The 23,103-nt window shown below is 69.2% G+C and overlaps 1 protein-coding gene across 3 annotated transcripts in view; it reads right to left on the bottom strand.

The window, feature by feature from the left end:
- The window catches only part of ADAM11 (ADAM metallopeptidase domain 11), a 55,961-nt gene that overhangs the window by 12,766 nt on the left and 20,092 nt on the right, over nucleotides 1-23,103 (bottom strand). For all 3 annotated transcript variants that reach the window (XM_089773920.1, XM_089773921.1, XM_089773919.1), the window contains exons 5-20: nucleotides 20,833-20,918; nucleotides 20,511-20,577; nucleotides 17,989-18,055; nucleotides 17,159-17,226; nucleotides 14,272-14,346; nucleotides 14,005-14,076; nucleotides 13,634-13,800; nucleotides 9,742-9,826; nucleotides 8,370-8,460; nucleotides 7,953-8,004; nucleotides 6,547-6,646; nucleotides 4,967-5,038; nucleotides 3,094-3,186; nucleotides 2,677-2,757; nucleotides 2,417-2,467; nucleotides 1,737-1,800 (exon numbers count right to left, since the gene is read on the bottom strand). In XM_089773920.1, the coding sequence (XP_089630046.1) occupies nucleotides 1,737-1,800; nucleotides 2,417-2,467; nucleotides 2,677-2,757; nucleotides 3,094-3,186; nucleotides 4,967-5,038; nucleotides 6,547-6,646; nucleotides 7,953-8,004; nucleotides 8,370-8,460; nucleotides 9,742-9,826; nucleotides 13,634-13,800; nucleotides 14,005-14,076; nucleotides 14,272-14,346; nucleotides 17,159-17,226; nucleotides 17,989-18,055; nucleotides 20,511-20,577; nucleotides 20,833-20,918 (1,291 nt within the window). The remainder of the gene's footprint in view (nucleotides 1-1,736; nucleotides 1,801-2,416; nucleotides 2,468-2,676; nucleotides 2,758-3,093; nucleotides 3,187-4,966; nucleotides 5,039-6,546; nucleotides 6,647-7,952; nucleotides 8,005-8,369; nucleotides 8,461-9,741; nucleotides 9,827-13,633; nucleotides 13,801-14,004; nucleotides 14,077-14,271; nucleotides 14,347-17,158; nucleotides 17,227-17,988; nucleotides 18,056-20,510; nucleotides 20,578-20,832; nucleotides 20,919-23,103) is intronic.

The following is a 23,103-nucleotide window of genomic DNA, read 5'->3' as shown; positions in this document are numbered from 1 at the left end:
AGTGGGCGGGGGAGGGGCGACACCCGTGCTCTGCGTGTCTATGGGCAGTGGGCGGGTGAGGGGCGACACCCGTGCTCTGCGTGTCCGTGGGCAGCGGGCGGGCGAGGGGCGACACCCGCGCTCTGCGTGTCCATGGGCAGTGGGCGGGTGAGGGGCGACACCTGCGCTCTGCGTGTCCATGGGCAGTGGGCGGGCGAGGGGCGACACCCGCGCTCTGCGTGTCCATGGGCAGTGGGCGGGCGAGCGGCGACACCCGCGCTCTGCCTGTCCGTGGGCAGTGGGCGGGCGAGGGGCGACACCCGTGCTCTGCGTGTCTATGGGCAGTGGGCGGGTGAGGGTCGACACCCGCGCTCTGCGTGTCCGTGGGCAGTGGGCGGGGGAGGGGCGACACCTGTGCTCTGCGTGTCTATGGGCAGCGGGCGGGCGAGGGGCGACACCCGTGCTCTGCGTGTCCGTGGGCAGTGGGCGGGGGAGGGGCGACACCCGTGCTCTGCGTGTCTATGGGCAGTGGGCGGGTGAGGGGCGACACCCGTGCTCTGCGTGTCCGTGGGCAGCGGGCGGGCGAGGGGCGACACCCGCGCTCTGCGTGTCCGTGGGCAGTGGGCGGGTGAGGGGCGACACCCGCCTCTGCGTGTCCATGGGCAGTGGGCGGGTGAGGGGCGACACCTGCGCTCTGCGTGTCCATGGGCAGTGGGCGGGCGAGGGGCGACACCCGCGCTCTGCGTGTCCATGGGCAGTGGGCGGGTGAGGGGCGACACCTGCGCTCTGCGTGTCCATGGGCAGTGGGCGGGCGAGGGGCGACACCCGCGCTCTGCGTGTCCATGGGCAGTGGGCGGGTGAGGGGCGACACCTGCGCTCTGCGTGTCCGTGGGCAGCGGGCGGGCGAGGGGCGACACCCGTGCTCTGCCTGTCCGTGGGCAGTGGGCGGGGGAGGGGCGACACCCGCGCTCTGCGTGTCCGTGGGCAGCGGGCGGTCGAGGGGCGACACCCGTGCTCTGCGTGTCCGTGGGCAGCGGGTGGGCAAGGGGCGACACCCGCGCTCTGCGTGTCCATGGGCAGTGGGCGGGCGAGGGGCGACACCCGCGCTCTGCCTGTCCATGGGCAGTGGGCGGGCGAGGGGCGACACCCGTGCTCTGCGTGTCTATGGGCAGTGGGCGGGGGAGGGTCGACACCCGCGCTCTGCGTGTCCGTGGGCAGTGGGCGGGGGAGGGGCGACACCTGTGCTCTGCGTGTCTATGGGCAGCGGGCGGGCGAGGGGCGACACCCGTGCTCTGCGTGTCCGTGGGCAGTGGGCGGGGGAGGGGCGACACCCGTGCTCTGCGTGTCTATGGGCAGTGGGCGGGTGAGGGGCGACACCCGTGCTCTGCGTGTCCGTGGGCAGCGGGCGGGCGAGGGGCGACACCCGCGCTCTGCGTGTCCGTGGGCAGTGGGCGGGTGAGGGGCGACACCCGTGCTCTGCGTGTCCGTGGGCAGTGGGCGGGTGAGGGGCGACACCCGTGCTCTGCGTGTCCGTGGGCAGCGGGCGGGCGAGGGGCGACACCCGCGCTCTGCGTGTCCGTGGGCAGCGGGTGGCCTGGCAGAGGCAGCAGGGAGGGAGGGAGAGTTTGGCTCGCAGGGCCCTGAGGCCAGAGCTGGCGCCTGGCTGCACTTCCTGCTCTGCGGGCATCGTCCATGGCACACGCCCACGCAGCCCCCTGCCCTGCCCCCACTCGAAGCCCCGGCCCGCCCGCACTTACCATGCCCCCAGAGTGCATGGCACTGTCTGTCCCGGGTTTTGCACCTGCCCCCGTAGCACCGGCCCTGTGGAGCAGAGAGCCGGGTGTGACGTAGTGGGGGTACTGGGCTGCTTTCTATGCTGGCTCTGTGGTAACCCACTGGCTGCTGCCGGTGCCACGGCCCAGAAGGCCAGGGAGTGAGGGTCTCTCAACCTGTCCGACCAGCTACCCCCATGGAGAGGGGCAAAGGAAGGTGGATGCCGCCCGGGCTGGGGGGCAGGGCTGGAGGAGACTTAGTTAGTTTCTGTCTGGGAGCCTGGAGGAAGCAGCCTCAGCAACAGGCTGGGGGGTTTAGAAGCCGGACCCCCTCCCCCATATCAAGGGGGGCTGAGGCATCCTAGGCCTGCCCTGGAACCTGGTGACATCTGTGCTGGGCTGTATCCTGGAGAGGCAATAAACTCCCCTGTTCTCCCGGCTGGTGGAGTCTGTTCGTGCCCTTTCGGGGGTGCAGGTCGGCTCCCAGGCCTCGGGGCGCGTCAGACGGGGGGTCGGGCGAGTGCTGGATGGAGCAGGGAGCAGCTGGGTGGGGATGGGCAATGGGCTCCCCCAACCGGTCAGCCCAGGACTGTGCATGGAACTGTGGGGCCGTGCCGAGAGTGGGGGCGGGTGATGGGCCGTGAGTGGGGCCGCAGGGCCGTTACCTGCTCCTGGTCACAGAAGTAGCCGTCCACCTTGTGCAGGTTGGGTGGGCACTGCAGAGAGAGGGAGTTTCCATGGGCCCCCCGCCACGCAGCCCTGCCCCCCCCGGCCTGAGCCTCAACCCCCAGGCCTGGTCCCTGCCCCGCTCTGCCCAGCAGGCACCCCCGGAACGGACCAGCGCCACCCATGTCCTGCAGGCGGCCTGCCCCAAAGCAGCCCCCGGGGGCAGGGCGTCCCGCTGAGCTCCTGCCCTGCCCCTCACCTGGCTGGAGTCCCCGGTGCAGCTCTCGGCGATGTCGCACTCGTTCACGGCCTCCCGGCACGGCACGCCCCGCGGCTCATACTGCAAGATACGGAGGGGACCGTGACTGGCCGGGGGGCGAGGAGCCAGCCCCGGCACGGCTGAGGAGACTCCCTCTCCCGGCGGCTGCATGTCCCAGCCGGGTCCAGGGACGGGCGGCCGCGCTGTGACCCTGGGCCCGGGCGCTCTGCCTGGCGGGGCCCTGGCGACCGGCTCCCCTGCTGACTGGCTCTGCCCCGGCTCCGGGGGCACCTCTGGTGCCTCAGTCGCTCGCTGATCCCTGGGCTGCCCTCGGCTGGACCGGCCCGGCAACTCCATCGCCCCCTAGTGTCCACCATGGGCACTGCAGGGCGGGCAGCGGCCGGCCTGCCCCCTCACCTTGCAGCCCTTGCAGCACAGGCCGTCGCTGCACATGGCGCCGTGGGTCAGGGTGCACTTCTTGCAGCAGCTGCCACCGCCCCTCGCGCACTCCTGCCAGGACACACACAAGCAGCCGCCCGTGAGGCCCTGCCTGGCACCAGCACCGCGCCCGCAGCCTCTGCTCCAGCAGGACTGGGGGGGGGGCCCAATGCGCCACATCAGCCCCACAGCCCCGCCCTCTCCCTCAGCCCCGCCCTCTCCCACTTCCCTCAGCCCCGCCCTCTCCCACATCCCCGCCCTCTCCCACTTCCCTCAGCCCCGCCCTCTCCCACTTCCCTCAGCCCCGCCCTCTCCCACATCCCCGCCCTCTCCCTCAGCCCCGCCCTCTCCCACTTCCCTCAGCCCCGCCCTCTCCCACATCCCCGCCCTCTCCCACCTCCCCCAGCCCCGCCCTCTCACACTTCCCTCAGCCCCGCCCTCTCCCACATCCCCGCCCTCTCCCACCTCCCCCAGCCCCGCCCTCTCCCACTTCCCTCAGCCCCGCCCTCTCCCACCTCCCCCAGCCCCGCCCTCTCCCACTTCCCTCAGCCCCGCCCTCTCCCACCTCCCCCAGCCCCACCCTCTCCCACTTCCCTCAGCCCCGCCCTCTCCCACTTCCCTCAGCCCCGCCCTTTCCCACCTCTCACAGCCCCGCCCTCTCCCACCTCCCCCAGCCCCGCCCTCTCCCACTTCCCTCAGCCCCGCCCTCTCCCTCAGCCCTGCCCTCTCCCACCTCCCCCAGCCCCACCCTCTCCCACTTCCCTCAGCCCCGCCCTTTCCCACCTCTCACAGCCCCACCCTCTCCCATCTCTCACAGCCCCGCCCTCTCCCTCAGCCCTGCCCTCTACCACCTCCCCCAGCCCCGCCCTCTCCCACTTCCCTCAGCCCCGCCCTCTCCCACCTCCCCCAGCCCCACCCTCTCCCACTTCCCTCAGCCCCGCCCTTTCCCACCTCTCACAGCCCCGCCCTCTCCCTCAGCCCCGCCCTCTCCCACCTCTCACATCCCTACCCTCTCCCACCTCTCACAGCCCCACCCTCTCCCACCTCTCACAGCCCCGCCCTCTCCCTCAGCCCTGCCCTCTCCCACCTCCCCCAGCCCCACCCTCTCCCACTTCCCTCAGCCCCGCCCTCTCCCTCAGCCCCGCCCTCTCCCACCTCTCACATCCCCGCCCTCTCCCACCTCTCACAGCCCCGCCCTCTCCCTCAGCCCCGCCCTCTCCCACCTCTCACAGCCCCTCCCTCTCCCACAGCCCCGCCCTCTCCCACCTCCCCCAGCCCCACCCTCTCCCACAGCCCTGCCCTCTCCCACCTCCCCCAGCCCCGCCCTCTCCCTCAGCTCCGCCCCTCTCCCACCTCCCACATCCCCGCCCTCTCCCACCTCTCACAGCCCTGCCCTCTCCCACCTCCCTCAGCCCCGCCCTCTCCCACCTCCCCCAGCCCCACCCTCTCCCATCTCTCACAGCCCCGCCCTCTCCCTCAGCCCTGCCCTCTACCACCTCTCCCAGCCCCACCCTCTCCCACCTCCCTCAGCCCCGCCCTCTCCCACCTCCCCCAGCCCCACCCTCTCCCATCTCTCACAGCCCCGCCCTCTCCCTCAGCCCTGCCCTCTCTCACCTCCCCCAGCCCCGCCCTCTCCCATCTCTCTCAGCCCCGCCCTCTCCCTCAGCCCCGCCCTCTTCCACCTCCCCCAGCCCCGCCCTCTCCCACAGCCCCGCCCTCTCCCACCTCCCTCTGTCCCACATCACAACGACTGGCCCCATCCCACGGCTGGGCCCCTTCCAATAACCTCCGTGCCCACGGCTCACGGGTGGGCTGCAGGGGCTGACACCCGCCCCTGGCGCGCAGCCCTCACCGTGAGCGACCCGCAGTCGCATTCCTCTCCAGCCTCCACAAAGCCATTGCCGCACTCCGGGGGGTCCAGCAGCTGCAAGGGGGTAGGGGGACAAGAGGTTCCTGCAGGCCCCTGGAATGGGCATGAGGCACCGTACCAAGAGCCAGCTGGGTGCAGGACATTCCCGAGGCCTTCCCGGCTGCCCCGCCCATTCCCGGCAGCGGGGCTGGGCTCGCCCCAGGACCCCCAAAGGCCCCGTTTGAAGGGAAGCGTCTGTGGCCCTGGGAAAAGCAGCGGGGTGGGGGCACAGCAGCTCCCAGCCCCAGTGCCAGCTCCCCTCTCTGAGCTCCTGCTCCCGGCGCCTGGGGGCCCAGCAGCCTCCCCACACAGGAGCACCCCCTGCCCTGCCCCCACGCCTGGGGCCCTGTCACACCTGGGCTTCTGCCCGCCCAGCTCAGCCGCGTGGGGGCTGTTCGGCTGGGGACACTCATGGCCCAGGAGCTGGGTCTCAGAGCCCCAAGCTACCTCCGCCGCTGTCATGTTCCTGGATTTTAAGGGGAGCAGCCAGATGGCTGCTGCACCGCTGGGGGGTGTTTGCCCCAAAAATCGATACAAAGGGGGCCATGTGAGGTGTCAAACGGAAGCTTATTGTCTATGGATTCCGTATCTGCCCTGCATGTACCTGTGTAATGTCTGGGTGTGGAGTTATAAAGATGGACTCTGTGTTGATGCTGAAAGATTCTGTCTGAGGAGGAGCAATGGGCCAGGCATGTTTGGACAAGCTAATGAGCAAAGCTCCAGGAACAATGGACTGCAGAAGGCCAGAGACACATCTGACCACTGGCCATGTGACTGTCTCCAGCTTGGACGAAGCGGAGGGAGGGGATGGAGGAGGGGGAGGGGATATAAATAGGCCATGTGGCTGACTCCATCTTGGTGCTCAGCTCAGCTCTTCATCCCAGAGGCAAGAGTGCAGGGACCGAGGAGCCAGAAAGAACTGTGGACCCATCCTGACGTAGGATGTTCACCAAAGACTTTTAACCCAGCAGTTATAACATCTCTGCTGCGAGCCTGCATTGAGAACTGGGAGATTCGATGCATGTAACGTAGGATACTTTAACAACCTCACTCTCCTTTCTTTTAGTAATAAACCTTTAGATGTTAGATTCTAAGGGATTGGCTCAGCGTGGTTTGTGGGTAAGATCCGGAGGGTAAATTGACCAGGGAACTGTGGCTGGTTTCTTGGGACTGGACAGAACTTGTTCGGGGTAGGTGGGATTGGGTGCTAGGACCCCCCACCGGTGTATGAGGCCCGGCGCTATCTGGGGCACGGATATTGCTGGGGGGTCGGAGGGGTTTTGCTCGGGAGGCTTCAGGCAGGCAGCTGAAGCGCTCTGTGGGACTGGTTTGTGGCCTATTTGGGAAGGTCACCAGTCTGGGGCTGTAGGAGCCCCCACTTTGAGCAATTTGCCCTGAGCGGACGCCCTCAGCTGTGCCCAGACCCGGCCCGCCACAGCCGCCCAGCGCGGGGGAACGGCTCTAGGGTCTGGGCTGCCCGGGCCTGTGGGAGGCTTGGCCGGAGTGCGGGGGAGGGAGGGTACCTTTAAGGGTTTGTTGAAGAGGCAGCTGCCCTCGCCCTCCTGCAGGAACTGGCTGTACTCTTCCAGGCTGCACCGGGAGAACTTGCGAGGCAGGTAAAACCTGGCAAGAAGAACCAGCAAAGTCACAGGCGCCACCCGCAGTGCCCTGGCCTGGGGCCTCGTGCAATGTGCCCCCCAGCCAGCCAGGGCCAAGCGCCCTCCCCACGCTGCACCCCGGGTTACTTCACAGGCGGCATAACGGGGGCCTCACCCCTCGTCACACGGCAGGGCAGGGACAGAGCCAGAGCAGCCTCACCAATGCCCCCTCGCTGTCGAACGTACCAGTGTGTCTCCCGGCGTGGGGCAAAGCTGGGCCTTCCCCCCTTCCCTCGGCTGCCTGCCCTCCACAGGACCGTATCTACCCGCTGAGTCTGCGCCCTCACCACACACGGCAGCATGGTCCAGTGGATGGAGCACAGTGCTGTTAGCCAGGAACACCTGGCTTCTCCTCCCAGCTCTGCCACTGACTAGCTGTGCCCTTGGTCAAGTCCCTTCCCCTTGCTGTGTGCTCAGGTTTCGCTCATTTTGCAGCACGGAGCCAATCTCTCCTCCCAAGCCAGCGTCGTTTGCGCCTGCGTGCAGTGGTGGTCGGGTGGCTCCGCCGGCAGAGGGGCATTTCAGTCCCCTAGCCCGTGCCAGATCGAACGGCACAGAGTAGCCCAGTGTGAGGGGACCACACTGTCAGGCCTTGGCTCACGCCTGGGCCTCAGCCCCTTCCTCTGAAGCTTCAGAGAAGCCAAGGGCTTTGCCTGCCTGGCTGGATGTCGCCTCCTGTGGGGTGGCGGAGGGCTGGGATATCGCAGTGGGACTCGGACCCATGGCTGTGCCACTGGCCGAGAGGCTGCAACCCGGGCCCATGGCTTGTGAAGTGGTGGGTTTGCCCCAGGCTGTGGCGCCCGGAGCGACGCTCGTCCCCACCCGCCACGCAGCCGCCTCTAGCGCTGCCCAGTGACCCGTAGGCTGGGCCGGGGCAGCCCCGGAAGCCCCTCGCTGAGAGGTTAAATCTCGGTTACTTCACTGGTCGAGTAACCGCATGAACTCGACTAGTCTATAGCCCCGGGCGCGGGGCCAGAGGTGTAAATGTGGGGTGCGGTTAGGGGTGTGAATGTGGGGCTGGTGCACTGGCAGAGAAGGACGCCATGTGTGGGGCTGGTTCGCAGGGTGGGGGCAGGGCTGTGAATGTGGGGCTGGCGCACTGGCAGGCAGAAGGGGCCAGGCTGGGCAGTGAGGGCACCAGAAGCCCCTGGAACTGGCGCCAGTCACCCGCCTGGCTCGGGCTGCGCCAAGCACCCATCTGCCTCGGTTCCAGCTGAGCCCTGGCCCGGCCCAGCTGGCGTTGTCCCGGGACACCCCGGAAGGGAACTCACCCCGTGTCCTCCATGATGCATCCCAGCCAGGAGTCTGGACACCGGCAGTCCCCTGCAGAGACACAGTAGGGAGCCTGGGCTGGCCTGGTAACTGCGCCCGGCCCCCCAGCCCGAACCTCAGGGGGCTGCGAAGCTCCGGGCCCAGCGGCAGCCCCAAATCGGCTTCCTGAGGAGACGGAGCCAGGACGGGCCCAGCTGCTGCTCAGACTGGGCTGTGGACCCGCCCCGAGTGTGCTCCTCCCCCCCCAGGCCCCCAGTCAGCAATGGGGCAACTCCACTCCCAGCTCTGCCAGGCACAGGGGGGCCGGGGAGCTGGTGCCGCGGAGACCCCCAGCGCCCAGGCCCTGCTGGAGCAGCTGCAGCCCATGTCCTTGCCCGCAGAACGGCCGTGCAGCCGGCATCCCTGCCCGCGCTCACCTGCCGCGCTCCGGTGCTTGTTCCACATCATGCCCATGTTCTGCCCCAGGGTCTGAGCCAGCGTCACAGCCATGGCGCCCATGGTCCCGTACTGCGTGGGGCGGGAGGGAGAGCACAGAGCCATGGGTCAGCCCCGCTGAGCGCGCCTCCCCGCGGGGAACAGGGATCGGAGCCCCACCGGCCCCCTGCACAGCCCCCATCCATCACCTCCCGGAGCCTGCCCCCCATCTGCAGCCCCACAGCCCATGTAATCCTATACCCCCTTCTGCAGCCCCACAGCCCATGTAATCCTATACCCCCTTCTGCAGCCCCACAACCCATGTAATCCTATACCCCCTTCTGCAGCCCCACAACCCATGTAATCCTATACCCCCTTCTGCAGCCCCACAGCCCATGTAATCCTATACCCCCTTCTGCAGCCCCACAGCCCATGTAATCCTATACCCCCTTCTGCAGCCCCACAACCCATGTAATCCTATACCCCCTTCTGCAGCCCCACAGCCCATGTAATCCTATACCCCCTTCTGCAGCCCCACAACCCATGTAATCCTATACCCCCTTCTGCAGCCCCACAACCCATGTAATCCTATACCCCCTTCTGCAGCCCCACAACCCATGTAATCCTATACCCCCTTCTGCAGCCCCACAGCCCATGTAATCCTATACCCCCTTCTGCAGCCCCACAGCCCATGTAATCCTATACCCCCTTCTGCAGCCCCACAACCCATGTAATCCTATACCCCCTTCTGCAGCCCCACAGCCCATGTAATCCTATACCCCCTTCTGCAGCCCCACAGCCCATGTAATCCTATACCCCCTTCTGCAGCCCCACAGCCCATGTAATCCTATACCCCCTTCTGCAGCCCCACAGCCCATGTAATCCTATACCCCCTTCTGCAGCCCCACAACCCATGTAATCCTATACCCCCTTCTGCAGCCCCACAGCCCATGTAATCCTATACCCCCTTCTGCAGCCCCACAACCCATGTAATCCTATACCCCCTTCTGCAGCCCCACAGCCCATGTAATCCTATACCCCCTTCTGCAGCCCCACAGCCCATGTAATCCTATACCCCCTTCTGCAGCCCCACAACCCATGTAATCCTATACCCCCTTCTGCAGCCCCACAACCCATGTAATCCTATACCCCCTTCTGCAGCCCCACAACCCATGTAATCCTATACCCTCCTTCTGCAGCCCCACAACCTCTCACAATCTGTCCCCCCATCCTGCAGCCCCACGACCCCATGGCCCCCTGTGTTCAGCATCCCGCTTTGTAGCCCAGGAGCATGGGCGGCTGCCCCACCTCCTGTCGCGCAGGCTGTGGGCTGAGGGCCAGATGCCTGAAGAGGGCCATGCTCTCCCCACCCACCTCATTGACACCCCCGCCCCGGGCGAGCGAGCAGACCCCTCCCACGTAGGCGGTCCCGCTGCGGCTGCTCTGGAACGTCCTCCCGCTGCAGGGAGCAAGGAGAGAGGCGTGAGAGGGTGGCAGCCCGGCTGCCTGGCGCGCCGAGTCGCTAGCACCAGGGGCTCCTGGCTGCTCCGGGCGTCACACCAGATCAGGGTCAGAAGAGACCTCAGGAGGCATCGGGTCCACCCCGGCTCCAATCCCCAACTCAGTCAGCCCAGCCAGGGCTTGGCCACGCCGGGACTTACAAACCTCCAGGGGTGGATCCACCCCCCCAGGGAACCCGCCCAGCGCCCCCACCCCCGGGAGAGACAGAGCAGGGAATGGCAGGACAAGGCATCCTCCTGCCGAGAGATGGGCCAGGGAGCCAGGACTCCTGCTTCACTTCCTGGCTCTGCCACGGACACAGCGTCCGGCTTCCCCCTCCCCCTCTCGTAGACCCCCACGTGTGAGGCCAGAAGGGCCACCGGGCTTGTCTAGTCTGCCCCCCTGCACAGAGCCTCCCCCAGCCTCTGGCCCAGCTGCCCTGGCAGCCACGGCGGCTCACGGCAGATTGGGGCATTAGGAGGCGCATTGCCAGCGGATCCAGGAGTGATTATTCCCGTCTATTCCGCTCTGGCGCATTGCGTCCAGGTCTGGGGCCCCGTTACAGAGGGGATGCGGACGCACTGGAGAGGGGCCAGCGGAGGGCAACACAACAAGGCGGGGGCTGGAGCACATGGCCTACGAGGGGGGCTGAGGGATTTGGGTTTGTTCAGTCTGCAGAAGAGCAGAGTGAGGGGGGATTTGAGAGCAGCCTGCAGCTACCTGAAGGGGGTTCCCAAGAGGCTGGCGAGAGGCTGGTCTCAGTGGGGGCAAATGGCAGAAGGAGGAGCAATGGGCTCAGGTTGCAGGGGGGGAGTCTAGGAGAAACGATTCCCCGAGGGGGTGGGAAGCGCTGGGCTGGGTTCCCTAGGGCGGGGGTGGAGTCTCCATCCCTGGAGGTTTTTAAGTCCCGGCTTGACCAAGCCCCGGCCGGGTTGATTGAGTTGGGATTGGCCCTGCCCAGGGGCGGCCCGTGAGCCCAGGCAAACCAGGCAGTTGCCCAGGGCGCCGCCGTCCCGGGCGCCCGATGACGTCACGGCCATTGCCGGCCGTGCAGGCAGGGGCGCTGATCGCACCCTCCGCCTGGCGCCAGCTGCTGCAGCCGGCCTCAGGCCGCTCCTGTCCTGCCTTGGGCAGGGGGCTGGACTTGAAGCCCCTGAGGGCTCTGCCCGCCCTGGAGCTCTGTGCTGACGCCCTCACATCGTGCTGGACAGACTTCCCCATTTACTTGACTCCAAGCCAGCAGTGACTTGTGCCCCATGCAGCGGAGAAGGCAAACCCGCCCCCCCCCCCAAGTCTCCGCCCGTCTGGCCCGGGGGACCCCGAATATGGGGATTAGTTGGACCCTGCGCCCGGGCACAAGACCCTGGCAGAGATTTCTCTGCACTAACTCCGGCTCTGGCCCCAGCCCTTGGGAATTGCTAACAGCTGCTGCGAGTGGGCCAGATGACGCCCCTCGGCCCGGCTCCTCCAGGAGCTCCTCACGCTCAGTCCTGAGGCCAGCCGGGTTTCGTACCCGCCCTGCTCCCCGGGGAGCGTCGCTCCTCCAGTGGCTGGAAACCGTCACCAAGTTTCAAGCCAGAACACGCTGCTGGCCAGTTTCTCTCCGCTGGTTCTGCCACCCCTGGCCCTTCACTTGGGTGGCTCCGCTCCCCGCCCGGACGTGTTTTACAGAACAACCGTCTCTCCCCGCAGCCTCTGCTTGTGCTCAAGCATCCAAGTTCCTTCAGGCTCCCCTCCGGAGGCAGGTTTTCCACCCCCTCGCCCCTCCTCTCTGCCCTGTCCCCGTCTGAATCCATCTTCCTTCAAAGGAAAGTTCTGGGAGACAAGCGCGCGGGGAAACCTCACCAGCGCCTGGTAATAAAACGTCCCAGCCTCCCCTGCTGCACCCCGGGACCGTCTTCGCCTCAGTAGCAGCCGCACCGCACAGGCGGCTCCTAGCCACCCTGGGCTCCGCCCGCACATCGGGCCTTTCTCTGCCTGTCACTTCCAGCTGGCCAGTCCCCGCTCAGAGCCACATTGCTGCTCAGTCCCTAAGTGCATGGGTGGCGCATCTCAGAGGCAGGGGCAGGCAAGGCCTTCCCAGACTGCCCCCACCCACACTCTGCCCCCAGCCCCCCGTTCAGGGTGGCTCTGCCAAGGCTGGGACTGGGCACCACCCGTGCGCCAAACTCAAGGGGGTTGCCCGCCATGTTCAAGCTCCCCTCCGGGACTGAGGGAGCTGCCTGCCCTTCCCCCGCTCCAGGAAAACTGGGGTCCCGTGCCGCCCACCCTCCTTGTGCTGCGGGAGGGTGGTGGGAGGCTGGGACCGTGTGCCTCCCACGCAGGGCACGGCCAGCCCCTACAATGGAGGGGACTTGGCTCCCACAGGAGCACTGGGCAGAAAGCGGGGGGCTTGCGGCCCCCGGTCCTAGGTTCACCCGGGGCCCATGCCTAAATGCACAATCGTGTGCTCGGCACTAACCCATTGTATCCCATTTCTGTTTCTCCAGGGTTCAAAGGTCATTATAGGACCCTCCCCCCTCTTGCATATTGGCCACAGCTCCCAGCCTTGTGTCACCGATAAACGTAATTACGCTCGTCACTTTCTCTGCCAAAGACACTGAACAAGTTGGCAAGTTTGGTCCCAGGACCAGTCCTGGAGGAATTGCACTAGAAAGCTCCCTGAGTCCAGCCTGACGGGTCAGCTTTCAGCACCACCTGCTCTACCCCCCGACCGGCCCTTCCGCACCGTTCCCCGCTCACGGCCTCTCCGAACTAGCTCATCCTTTCCCGCGTGGAGCTGCATGCGCGCTTCAGGCAGAGGAGTGCGACTGCATTCTCAGTCCCCCATCGGCACCGTGCGGGTGATGGCCCTGCCCTACCTCATGGAGAACTGGGAGGGTTCATCGGAGTAAAAATTGCAAATTGCTATGAGTCTTCTCAACATGAGTCTCTCCCAGCAGGGGGCGCTGTGGGGAGCGGGGCAGGAGGCCGGCGGTTGGGGGAGCTCTCAGCTCTGCCAGTCCCGGTCTCTCCCAGCAGGGGGCGCTGTGGGGAGCAGGGCAGGAGGCCGGCGGTTGGGGGAGCTCTCAGCTCCTCCGGTCCCGGGGGCGCTGTGGGGAGCGGGGCTGGAGGCCGGCGGTTGGGGGAGTTCTCAGCTCCTCTGGTCTCTCCCAGCAGGGGGCGCTGTGGGGAGCGGGGCTGGAGGCCGGCGGTTGGGGGAGTTCTCAGCTCCTCTGGTCTCTCCCAGCAGGGGGCGCTGTGGGGAGCGGGGCTGGAGGCCGGCGGTTGGGGGAGCTCTCAGCTCCTCTGGTCTCTCCCAGCAGGGGGCGCTGTGGGGAGCGGGGCAGGAGGCCGGCGGTTGGGGGAGCTCTCAGCTCCTCCGGTCCCGGTCTCTCCCAGCAGGGGGCGCTGTGGGGAGAGGGCAGGAGGCCAGCGGTTGGGGGAGCTCTCAGCTCCTCCGGTCCCGGTCTCTCCCAGCAGGGGGCGCTGTGGGGAGCGGGGCAGGAGGCCAGCGGTTGGGGGAGCTCTCAGCTCCTCCGGTCCCGGTCTCTCCCAGCAGGGGGCGCTGTGGGGAGAGGGCAGGAGGCCGGCGGTTGGGGGAGCTCTCAGCTCCTCCGGTCCCGGTCTCTCCCAGCAGGGGGCGCTGTGGGGAGCGGGGCAGGAGGCCGGCGGTTGGGGGAGCTCTCAGCTCCTCTTGTCTCTCCCAGCAGGGGGCGCTGTGGGGAGCGGGGCAGGAGGCCGGCGGCGGGGGGAACGAGGACAGCGCGGCTGTGCCCGCTCTCACGAGAAGAGGTGGACAGCATCGCTCTGCTCCGGCAGCGCCTCCATCCGGTATCTCATGAACTCGCTCAGCGTCTGCAGCGAATCCTCCTCCACGCGGATCTTGTCCTCGGAGGCCCACGTTTCCATGGCCACCAGCACGATGCGCGTGTTCAGCTGCTCCTTGTACATCTGCAGTGGCAGAGAAAGGGGGCAGCCATTGCAATCCCACAAGCCTTTGCCCCCTGCCCAGGCTCCTGGGGCATGAAGGCCGTGTGGTCCTCCCCCAGGCACCCGGCTCTCTGCGTGGGGAAGCCCCCCCACACCCCCAGCCAGGCAGGCCAGCTGGCAGCGGCCGAGGCGCGAACCGGGCGTCCCTGCGCAGCCGGCACTCACCATGTCAGCCACGTTCACCACGGACTTGGCGAAGGTGCTGGTGAGGACCACGGACTGGCGCAGCTGTTGGAACTGGAAAAGGACACAGACGGGGAGGGATGGAGGGCAGCTGGCAGAGGCCAGGGGGGAACAGCTGGGAGTGTCCCCCCACCGGCCCCCTGCTGGGAGAGGCTGAGGTTGGTGCCCTGGGCAGTCTGTTACGTTGCCCCCGCCTTTGCCCTGGGCCCCGCTGAGGCCGGGGAGCAGGACCCTGGGCCAGGCGCTCACCAGCTGATGGTCGTTGACCACCATCAGCTCCATGTACTTGGTCTCGCTGTGCACGGTGTGCTGGGCCCGCCGCACCTGGGGACGCAGAGAGAGGCCTGAGTGAGAGCCTGTGGCCGGGGGGCCAAGCGAGGGCCCCGACCCCTCTGGGGACCCTCGCCCTGGGTCCCTGGCCCGCCCAGCCTCTCGCCTTCGGTTCTGGACTGTCTGGGCTGGCCCTGGAAACTCAGCAAGCCGCCCTGCCCTGAGCGCCCACCCCCCCACTGCTCTCTCTACTTCCCTCCCCCCACCCCGAGCCCTCAGCGCCCCCCCACTGCGCTCTCTACTTCCCTCCCCCCACCCCGAGCCCTCAGCGCCCCCCACTGCGCTCTCTACTTCCCTCCCCCCACCCCGAGCCCTCAGCGCCCCCCACTGCGCTCTCTACTTCCCTCCCCCCACCCCGAGCCCTCAGCGCCCCCCCACTGCGCTCTCTACTTCCCTCCCCCCACCCCGAGCCCTCAGCGCCCCCCACTGCGCTCTCTACTTCCCTCCCCCCACCCCGAGCCCTCAGCGCCCCCCCACTGCGCTCTCTACTTCCCTCCCCCCACCCCGAGCCCTCAGCGCCCCCCCACTGTGCTCTCTACTTCCCTCCCCCCACCCCGAGCCCTCAGCGCCCCCCCACTGTGCTCTCTACTTCCCTCCCCCCACCCCGAGCCCTCAGCGCCCCCCCACTGCGCTCTCTACTTCCCTCCCCCCACCCCGAGCCCTCAGCGCCCCCCCACTGTGCTCTCTACTTCCCTCCCCCCACCCCGAGCCCTCAGCGCCCCCCCACTGCGCTCTCTACTTCCCTCCCCCCACCCCGAGCCCTCAGCGCCCCCCACTGCTCTCTCTACTTCCCTCCCCCCACCCCGAGCCCTCAGCGCCCCCCCACTGCGCTCTCTACTTCCCTCCCCCCACCCCGAGCCCTCAGCGCCCCCCACTGTGCTCTCTACTTCCCTCCGCCCACCCCGAGCCCTCAGCGCCCCCCACTGCGCTCTCTACTTCCCTCCCCCCACCCCGAGCCCTCAGCGCCCCCCCACTGCGCTCTCTACTTCCCTCCCCCCACCCCGAGCCCTCAGCGCCCCCCACTGCGCTCTCTACTTCCCTCCCCCCACCCCGAGCCCTCAGCGCCCCCCACTGCGCTCTCTACTTCCCTCCCCCCACCCCGAGCCCTCAGCGCCCCCCACTGCGCTCTCTACTTCCCTCCCCCCACCCCGAGCCCTCAGCACCCCCCCACTGCTCTCTCTACTTCCCTTCTCCGCACCCCGAGCCCTCAGCGCCCCCCACTGCGCTCTCTACTTCCCTTCTCCGCACCCCGAGCCCTCAGCGCCCCCCACTGCGCTCTCTACTTCCCTCCCCCCACCCCGAGCCCTCAGCGCCCCCCACTGCGCTCTCTACTTCCCTTCTCCGCACCCCGAGCCCTCAGCGCCCCCCACTGCGCTCTCTACTTCCCTCCCCCCACCCCAAGCCCTCAGCGCCCTCCCACTGTGCTCTCTACTTCCCTCTGCCCACCCCGAGCCCTCAGCACCCCCCACTGCGCTCTCTACTTCCCTTCTCCGCACCCCAAGCCCTCAGCACCCCCCACTGTGCTCTCTACTTCCCTCTGCCCACCCCGAGCCCTCAGCGCCCCCCCACTGTGCTCTCTACTTCCCTCTGCCCACCCCGAGCCCTCAGCGCCCCCCACTGCTCTCTCTACTTCCCTCCCCCCACCCCGAGCCCTCAGCGCCCCCCACTGCGCTCTCTACTTCCCTCTGCCCACCCCGAGCCCTCAGCGCCCCCCACTGCTCTCTCTACTTCCCTCTGCCCACCCCAAGCCCTCAGCGCCCCCCACTGCGCTCTCTACTTCCCTCTGCCCACCCCGAGCCCTCAGCGCCCCCCACTGCGCTCTCTACTTCCCTTCCCCCCACCCCGAGCCCTCAGCGCCCCCCACTGTGCTCTCTACTTCCCTCTGCCCACCCCGAGCCCTCAGCACCCCCCACTGCGCTCTCTACTTCCCTCTGCCCACCCCGAGCCCTCAGCGCCCCCCACTGCTCTCTCTACTTCCCTCTGCCCACCCCGAGCCCTCAGCGCCCCCCCACTGTGCTCTCTACTTCCCTCTGCCCACCCCGAGCCCTCAGCGCCCCCCCACTGTGCTCTCTACTTCCCTCTGCCCACCCCAAGCCCTCAGCGCCCCCCCACTGTGCTCTCTACTTCCCTCTGCCCACCCCGAGCCCTCAGCACCCCCCACTGCGCTCTCTACTTCCCTCCCCCCACCCCGAGCCCTCAGCGCCCCCCCACTGTGCTCTCTACTTCCCTCTGCCCACCCCGAGCCCTCAGCGCCCCCCACTGCGCTCTCTACTTCCCTCCCCCAACCCAAGCCCTCAGCGCCCCCCACTGCGCTCTCTACTTCCCTCCCCCAACCCAAGCCCTCAGCGCCCCCCACTGCAGTCTCTACTTCCCTTCCCCCCACCCCGAGCCCTCAGCGCCCCCCACTGCGCTCTCTACTTCCCTCCCCCCAACCCAAGCCCTCAGCGCCCCCCCACTGCGCTCTCTACTTCCCTCTCCCCACCCCGAGCCCTCAGCGCCCCCCCACTGCGCTCTCTACTTCCCTTCCCCCACCCCGAGTCCTCAGCGCCCCCCCACTGCGCTCTCTACTTCCCTCCCCCCAACCCAAGCCCTCAGCGCCCCCCCACTGCGCTCTCTACTTCCCTCCCCATCCCTGAGCTCTCTAATACCCTGCCCCCACCCTTGAGCCCTCAGCTCCCCTACCCCTACAAGCCTGAGCCCTCAGCTTCCTCCAGTCTCCCCCACCCCAAGTGCACAGCTCCCCATCCCCCCCAGCATTTCCCCGCAGGCCCCCCTCCCCACAGCCGCTGGCTGAGCAGGGCCCTACCTGCCGCCTCCTCCTCAGCCTGGGCCGGGTGTCTGGCCTGGAGGGATTCAGGGCAGCAAAGAGGCAGCCTGGGCAGAAGAGCAGCCCGGTTAGGGCAGATGGGGCTGGATCCCCCAGCCAGGACGGGGGCGGGGGGGAGTAGGGGAGGTAGGCCAGGGCCAGGGCCAGCAGGAGCCGAGGGGGCGGAGGGGGAACGTGCTGCAAGACTTTGTAGGACCCCGGCGTGTGCCTGGCCCAGAGGGGGAAGAGCGGCTCTCAGGGCTGGCTGAGACATGGGGGGCACTGGCCAGCCACCAGGCCCCGGGCCCTCAGCAGCCCAGCGGGAGGGGCTTTGCCTGTGAGCAGAGCCCCCCGCACCGGAACGCGGGGGGGGGGGGGGCTGCTCTGCCAGGGGCCCGGGGCGCTCCCCTGGGAACTACGGAAGAAGTCGGAGCCGGCCTGCAAAAGGCTACGTGGCCGGCTCTGGCCTGGCCAGGACGGATCCTGCTTCCCTAGGAGGCTGCGAGTCTCCCGGGGCTGCCCCTACCCAGAGAGCAGAGCCCCCAAGAGACGCCTGGGGAGGCCCGTGCCCCACGGAAGGAGGGACGAGACCCCTGGCTCTGGCTCCCTAGGGTTCCTCCCAGGGTCTGTGGCGAGGCGGGGCGGACGCCGGGGAGAAGGGAGCGAGCGCTCGGCACAGGCAGAGTGCTGGGTGCGCCGGGCAGGCAACCCCTGGGGGCAGCCCAGAGAATGGGGGCAGGTAGAAGCAGCTTCTGCTCCTCAGCTCAGCGGCCCCCACCCCAACTTGCAGGCCCGGCTGTGAGGGGGACGGTGCCGCGCACCCCACTCACCTGGCTCCGTGCAGCCCCGAGCGCGGGGGGGAGCAGGCATCCGCTGGAGCAGGTGAGGCACGGGCCCCTGGCAGGGAACGGGAGAGCAGGTCGGTCACCGGCGGCTTTCCCGGCCGGAGCCAGGGCCCCTCCGCAGGGCGGACTGGGGCCAGGAGCCACCAGCCTGGGTTTCCTGAGCGGGTGGCAGGAGGGGGAGAGCTCCCCGCGGGGGGGGGGGGCAACACCCATCCCCTGCCCCCAGCTCATTGCCTCCCTTAGGGGCTGGGCACCCTGGACAACCCCCCACCTGCCCCTGAGCTCCCACCCTGCCTCTTCCCACCCCCCTTGCGCTCCTTCCCCCGAGCCCCACACCCTGCTCTGTCCCCTCCCCCTCACTGCGCCCCCTCCCCCAGGAGACACGGCCTTGGGCGTCACTGGGGGGCTGGTGCCGGCAGTAGGGACCCCCTCATCCCGTGCTCCCCCCCCCGGGATGAGTCGGGGCTGGTCCTGCTCCGGACGGGGGGCTGGACTCGATGCCCCCCGAGGGCTCTGCCTGCCGTGGGGGTCTGTGGTTCTGTGATCCTAGGTGGGGGGTCTTGGCCCCAGCCTGCTGAGCTCCCCCAACCGGCTCCCAGCTGAGGGAGCGGAGCAGGTGGGGCTGGGTCAGTCATGGTGGCTGCCTGCAAGGGAGGAGCAGGACGAGGGGAGCAGGCCCCCAGATTGACTGCCCCGGGGGGCAGCACTGTCCGGGGTCCGGGGTCCGGGGTCCGGGGTCCGGGGTCCCGGCGCTGGCCCGACAGGAGCTGTCTGGTCCGGGACCGGCACCTGTGCCAGACGCGCGAGTGCCGGGGCAGAGTCCACCCCCGACACGGAGAGCCGGCCAGGCCGCCCCCTGGCTCCACGGGGACCCCAGGGACCGCTCACTGGCCACGCCTGCGGCTGGTGGGGCCTGCAAGGCGCAAGGCGGCAGGAGTGGGGGAGGGGAGTGTCCACGGCTGACCCGGACCCTGCACAGACCTGGCAGCTCGAGGGGAGGCCCCTCGTGGCCCCCCACTGCCCCCCTCTATGGGGGCTTGAGGGACTCAGAGACCCCACAGGGCTCTCGTCCCAGCAGGCCTTGCAGCCCACCCTGCAGGTTTGGCACGGGATTGGGGAAACCGAGGAAAGGACGGGGGAGGGGCGACACTCCATGGACTACGGGAGCGTGGGGGAGGGGAGGCTAATGACTGGATGGGGAGCAGACATCAATGGAGTCTCCTTCCATTTGCTGCCATGGCAACACGGGGAAGGCGGCTCTCTGGGAAATCCCCGGCTGCAGGCTCAGGGCAGGGCTTGGAGCTCAACAGGCCAAGGCAGGCGGGACCAGGCCAGTGTCCGAGCTCCCGGCGCCCGAGCCGGTACCAGTGTCCGAGCTCCCGGCGCCCGAGCCGATACCAGTGTCCGAGCTCCCAGCGCCCGAGCCGGTACCAGTGTCCGAGCTCCCGGCGCCTGCCCCTGAGCCGGTACCAGTGTCCGAGCTCCCGGCGCCCGAGCCGGTACCAGTGTCCGAGCTCCCGGCGCCCGAGCCGGTACCAGTGTCCGAGCTCCCGGCGCCCGAGCCGGTACCAGTGTCCGAGCTCCCGGCGCCTGCCCCTGAGCCGGTACCAGTGTCCGAGCTCCCGGCCCCCGAGCCGGTACCAGTGTCTGAGCTCCCGGCCCCCGAGCCGGTACCAGTGTCTGAGCTCCCGGCCCCCGAGCCGGTACCAGTGTCTGAGCTCCCGGCCCCCGAGCCGGTACCAGTGTCCGAGCTCCCGGCCCCCGAGCTGGTACCAATGTCCGAGCTCCCGGCGCCCGAGCCGGTACCAGTGTCCGAGCTCCCGGCCCCCGAGCCGGTACCAGTGTCTGAGCTCCCGGCCCCCGAGCCAATACCAGTGTCCGAGCTCCCGGCGCTCGAGCCGATACCAGTGTCTGAGCTCCCGGCGCCTGCCCCTGAGCCGGTACCAGTGTCTGAGCTCCCGGCCCCCGAGCCAATACCAGTGTCTGAGCTCCCGGCCCCCGAGCCAATACCAGTGTCCGAGCTCCCAGCGCCTGCCCCTGAGCCGGTACCAGTGTCCGAGCTCCCGGCCCCCGAGCCAATACCAGTGTCCAACCTCTCGGCACCGGCCCCCAAGCCGGTACCAGTGTCCGAGCTCCCGGCGCCCGAGCTGGTACCAGTGTCCGAGCTCCCGGCCCCCGAGCTGGTACCAGTGTCCGAGCTCCCGGCCCCCGAGCCGGTACCAGTGTCCAACCTCTCGGCACCAGCCCCCGAGCCGTTACCAGTGTCCGAGCTCCCGGCACCGGCCCCCGAGCCGTTACCAGTGTCCGAGCTCCTGGAACTCAGCGCCCGCATCTGAGTGCCCAGAACCCAGCGCCTGCGTCAGCCTCGGGAAGCTGGGTTTGCGCCCCGATGGCTGGCAATGCAGTGACCCTGGGCCTCCCCTTCACCTCCCCAGGGAACAGGAGCCAGGTGAGCGGGAACCCAAGTAGGCAGCCCGGGGGGGATGGAATTCCAGCCCAGCCCTTACCTGGCCACGCTCGGCTGCTCCGCGGGGCTCGATCAGGTACGTGTCCCGCCCGTCCGAGAAGACCCCGCTGCGGGGAGAGCAGACGCCCCCTTGTCACACGTGGCTGCAGCCCTACCCCCCCCCAGCCCCTTCCAGGGCCACTGGCCGCGCAGTTCCCCAGCCTGTCTGCTGCCCCTCCCTCTCCCTGCGGTGCCCAGCAGAGCAGGGCCATGCCCGCTCCTAAGGTGAGTGCCCCCTCCCTGCCCCTGCCAGTCCAGCATCAGAGCTTCCCGGGGCTCTGTCCCTGCCCCCTGCCCCCTGCCCCCGCCGCACTGGTACTCACTGCAGCCCGTGGCAGCTGGACAGAGCGGCCAGAGATCTCGGCTCCCCTCGGAGTTTGCCCTGATAGTAACAGTGCTCCCCCGCGCCCTGCAACAGAGCAACGGGCAGCAGAGCGTCAGCGCGGGGCCGGGCAGAGCCCAGGGGCCGAAGGAGGAGCCAGGCTCCTGGGCCCCATGCCTGGCTCTGACTGTGGGGGAGTCCCGGCCCCTCTCTGCCTCCGTCCCCCCAGTGGCCGCTCAGCGCCGGATGCGAGGGCTCATGCTCACCAGGGCTTGCTGCACCCGTCTCACAGGGCAGCAGCGGCGTGTGGGGCTCAGGCAGGCCAGGCCACGGGTGCCTGTCCTGCCGGGGTGTCGGGGCGTGTACAAGCGTGTGCTTGTGTGTGCCCGGCTGCCCGCGCGTCTCAGCCGCTGACCAGCGCTTTGGTCTTTGCGTGTCCTGTGCTCCCATTTCAGGACCACGTCCCTGTGCGTGCTCCCTACCCGCACACGCCTGCATGGGCACGGTCTGCTTACCTGTGTGCAGGCTGTGGCCACGGACCTGTCTGCCGCCTCTCACGGTCACATGCGTGTGCAAGTGCACGTTTGCACGAGCCGGGCGTGGAGGCCCTCGCCTGTGGCCACGGTGCCCCTCCCCTCCACATGCCCGCGCACACGTGTGCCAGGCGCTGACGCACTCGCTGCAGCCCTTGGCTGGCTCGGAAACCCCCTTGCTCTGCTGGGTCTATTTATAGCAGCTGTCTCTGCACCGACCGCAGAGCCCAGCCCTGAGCCGGGGGGCAGAGGAGGGTCCCTGTGGCCGCGGGCAGAGGGCTCAGGAGAGGCAGGGCATGAGCAGGGCAGACAGAGGGGGGAGGGCAGGGGAGCTCCAGTGGGGCAGGGCAGAGGAGCCAGGCAGGGCAGGGCAGAGAGGGGGAGGGAGTGGGAGGGCAGAGAGGGGGAGGGCAGGGCAGAGAGGGGGAGGGAGTGGGAGGGCAGAGAGGGGGAGGGCAGGGCAGAGAGGAGGAGGGAGGGGGACGGCAGAGAGGGGGAGGGCAGGGCAGAGAGGGGAGGAAGGGGGAGGGCAGAGAGGGGGAGGGCAGGGCAGAGAGGGGGAGGGAGGGGGAGGGCAGAGAGGGGGAGGGCAGGGCAGAGAGGAGGAGGGAGGGGGAGGGCAGAGAGGGGAAGGGCAGGGCAGAGAGGGGGAGGGAGGGGGAGGGCAGAGAGGGGGAGGGAAGGGCAGAGGGGGGCAGGGCAGAGGGGGGCAGGGCAGGGCAGGGCAGTGCAGAGGGGGGCAGGGCAGAGAGGGGGAGGGCAGGGCAGGGCAGAGGGGGGCAGGGCAGAGGGGGAGAGGGCAGAGGGGGGGAGGGGGGCAGGGCAAAAAGGAGGAGGGCAGGGCAGAGGGGGGCAGGGCTGGGCAGGGCAGAGGGGGAGGGCAGGGCAGGGCAGAGGGGGGCAGGGCAGAGAGGGGGAGGGCAGGGCAGGGCAGAGGGGGGCAGGGCTGGGCAGAGGGGGGCAGGGCAGAGGGGGGGAGGGCAGAGGGGGGAGGGCAGGGCAGGGCAGAGGGGGGAGGGCAGGGCAGGGCAGAGGGGGGCAGGGCAGAGGGGGGCAGGGCAGGGCAGAGAGGGGGAGGGCAGGGCAGAGAGGGGGAGGGCAGGGCAGAGGGGGAGGGCTGAGAGGGGAGGGCAGGGCAGGGCAGAGGGGGGAGGGCAGGGCAGGGCAGAGGGGGGAGGGCAGGGCAGGGCAGAGGGGGGCAGGGCAGAGGGGGGCAGGGCAGGGCAGAGAGGGGGAGGGCAGGGCAGAGAGGGGGAGGGCAGGGCAGAGGGGGAGGGCTGAGAGGGGAGGGCAGGGCAGGGCAGAGGGGGGAGGGCAGGGCAGGGCAGAGGGGGGCAGGGCAGGGCAGAGGGGGGCAGGGCAGGGCAGAGGGGGGAGGGCAGAGAGGGGAGGGCAGGGCAGAGAGGGGAGGGCAGGGCAGGGCAGAGGGGGGAGGGCAGAGAGGGGAGGGCAGGGCAGAGGGGGGAGGGCAGGGCAGGGCAGAGGGGGGAGGGCAGAGAGGGGAGGGCAGGGCAGGGCAGGGGGGGAGGGCAGAGAGGGGAGGGCAGGGCAGGGCAGAGGGGGGAGGGCAGGGCAGAGGGGGGAGGGCAGGGCAGGGCAGAGGGGGGCAGGGCAGAGGGGGGCGGGGCAGGGCAGGGCAGAGGGGGTGGGGCAGGGCAGGGCAGGGGGGGCAGGGCAGAGGGGGGAGGGCAGGGCAGGGCAGAGGGGGGAGGGCAGAGGGGGGAGGGCAGGGCAGGGCA

This window comes from Pelodiscus sinensis, chromosome 29 (assembly GCF_052426305.1).
Source record: "Pelodiscus sinensis isolate ZL-2025 chromosome 29, ASM5242630v1, whole genome shotgun sequence".
NCBI lineage: Eukaryota > Metazoa > Chordata > Testudines > Trionychidae > Pelodiscus > Pelodiscus sinensis.
This window is presented reverse-complemented; position numbering and strand designations above follow the sequence as displayed.